The sequence below is a fragment of the Opisthorchis viverrini genome (genome assembly GCF_000715545.1).
Source record: "Opisthorchis viverrini unplaced genomic scaffold opera_v5_134, whole genome shotgun sequence".
NCBI lineage: Eukaryota > Metazoa > Platyhelminthes > Trematoda > Opisthorchiida > Opisthorchiidae > Opisthorchis > Opisthorchis viverrini.
The window spans coordinates 760,726-763,362 of record NW_008751778.1 but is presented as its reverse complement, the minus strand read 5'-3'; the positions used below and the strand labels follow the sequence as shown (position 1 = coordinate 763,362).

The following is a 2,637-nucleotide window of genomic DNA, read 5'->3' as shown; positions in this document are numbered from 1 at the left end:
GGCCATACGCCCAAAAGACCAGGGCCACAGGGCCCCGGTGATGATTTAGGCTTTAGTTCAAACTGGTCAAATCGTGACAGCTCTGCTGTCTTCTCAGACCGTTATTTTGGTCTCACATATTTCACACATTGAAGTTTTTATTACGCAAAATATGGGAATCCTATTCCTATGCCCTTAATCGTATCACTTTTGCCCGCCAGGCCCGCACCCACTAGACCCCGCACACGCCAAAAACCATGCCGTCCGGATTTGGTCATCACCATCCGAAAACCCTTCGTTGATCAGATGATAATTAAGGCTCCACTGGAATATAGCGACCATTGCGTGTTGACCTTCAATTTTATCTTTATTGAGTAAGAAGTCATACACATTAAACGGGGCTTCGAAACTTCTGCCGTGCAGACTTCTCAAGAATGCGCATTTTTCTAGAACGAGTTAAACGGGGACCAGATCAGTGGAAGAACTAAATGGGACCGTTGTCCAGAACGTCCACGAGGCTGAGGCCATATTCGTCCCAAAAACCCAGCACGCATTTGGATGAGCTGCAAGCTACCCAAAAGCATCCGGATTCTTCTATAAAAGAGGCCTCAACATTTTTCAAAAAGTTGACTACAAGAGACACACAAGATGAGCTGGCATTTCGTAAAATGCGGAACCACTGTAAATCAGAAATCTCCCAATTGAACATATGAAACCAAGCCTTGAAAACAGAATTGTTCTGTCCAATCACCTGAGACATCGCCGCGGAAACAAGCCATCCGCGTCCTCCTTGAGGGACAGGAACTTAGAACCCACGAGTGACCCAGCAATGGTATCTGATGTATGCAGAAAGCACCATGCAAGTCAATATTCAGCCTTAGCGTCCTTGCCACACCCATACTCGTTAAGGCATAACTACGAACAGCCTCTAACCAACTTAGTCTTCACGTGGACATTCGTTAACTCTCGCACAAGGTCAACCTATTCTGCGCGTTGGGGCCCGACGAGATCCATCCAAGGCTCCTGAAGGAAACGTCGTCTTCACTGGCAAATCATTCATATCTGGTGCTTCGTCATTCGCTTCACGAAGGCCCCCTTCCCTATACTTGGAAGGAAGCGATTGTCACGTCACTCCCCGCGTTGGGACCATTTCTGTTTCTGATCGACATCAACGACCCATGTTCTTGCCTTGCAAGTGCATGTCTACCTTCTGCGGACGACTTGAAATCCTGGAGTTCCAATGCCAGTGCTCTCCTAATGGATGTGGACGTTTAAAAGTAGTGATCGTTAGACTTGCACCATCCTCCAAATGGTGAAAAGTGTGTCCCGATGTCATTTGGAGGGGAATCAAGAAATGCTTTTGTCATGCATGGTGAAGAGGGGCCGGAAAACATCACGAAGATAGACGCCAACATGGGTTTGGGGATCTGGGTCTCCTCGAACATGTACTTTCCACTGAATCATGTGAACCCGGCCAAACGGATGATTCGACGCACCTTCTCCCGTATTGGTCGCATGAACTTCCGAATATTCCATGGGGCCTGCGTCAGACCGCCCCTTGAATACGTCAATCAAGTTGTGTACTCGGAATGCACGAAAGACGCCGCCCTCGTTGAGCGTGTCAACAAAGCCGCTACGAAAATGGCTGCCGGCCTTCAATCCGTGGACTAAAAAACGCGTCCCGCGGTGTTTGACCTCTTTCCCCAGGAGTATCGTCGCCTGGGACGAGACCTAATTCTTACTTTTGCCCTGTTTGAACAAAGCTTGGCAAACAGGTTTTCACCGTTGACCCAGCAAATACACGCGGTGGGGACATGCTAAGAGGATTTTCAAGCTCAGAGCGCACACATTCATCAGGCAATTTTTTTCTCATTTTGGATAGTAGCCGCTTGAAATAACCCTCCGACGTTTGTCCACGCTTCTTCTAGAACACAGCTCAAAGCCTTAATAGACACTTATTTATGTAAGTCCTCATTGCCCCACACTGAGAACATAAGTAGCTGCTACACCTTTTTTCCACTTGTGCCATTCAGGATAACGACAGCCACTGAACGACCAGAACGAAATCGACCCGGGAATCTTGGGCAAATGCTTCGATCTTATGTATCGGCCCATGAATCCGTGAACCCATGAAACACGCAGTTAAAAAACCCCAATTACCTGTGCAGTTCTCTATTCCAGAAACCCACAGTTTCATGGAAATGGACTGTTGTTTGCTCCTAGCGACTGGCTTATTTCCCCTTATTTTTCTTCATTGGAGAGTGGAAGTCCAGAGGCCCGTGTTCTGACCAATCACATGCGGCTTGCTCTTATTGGCCACTTCAGTGCTGGTTGTGGACGTTCGTGCGGACCGTTCCACATAACCGACGAAAGTTGCTGGTTTGTCTGGTAAACACTGGATTGTAGACGAAGTCTACCAATCGGATCAAAGTTATACATAAAGGTATTTAGGGAAGGGAAGGTGAGCGCTTAAGTGCACGGGAACTCCCGAAAAGCCTTATGAGCACTGCAGGGGAAAAAAACTCCGTCCCCCAGAGCCAAAAAGCCCGAGCAACCCGAGCTCTCACGGAACGAAAAAGACCCCGCAGGCGAAAAGCACCCCCAGAAACCACAATGGCCGGAAGCAGCCATCGCCGCAGAGGCCCCCTTGGAGCCTTG

General features: G+C 48.5%; 1 protein-coding gene across 1 annotated transcript in view; it reads right to left on the bottom strand.

Moving 5' to 3' along the window:
- The window catches only part of T265_06086 (hypothetical protein), a gene marked incomplete at both ends in the record, with an annotated part of 44,191 nt that extends 42,676 nt beyond the window's left edge, over nucleotides 1-1,515 (bottom strand). Inside the window, one exon of the mRNA XM_009171264.1 lies at nucleotides 1,476-1,515. Within this exon, the coding sequence (XP_009169528.1) occupies nucleotides 1,476-1,515 (40 nt within the window). The remainder of the gene's footprint in view (nucleotides 1-1,475) is intronic.
- Nucleotides 1,516-2,637: the final 1,122 nt, after the last annotated feature.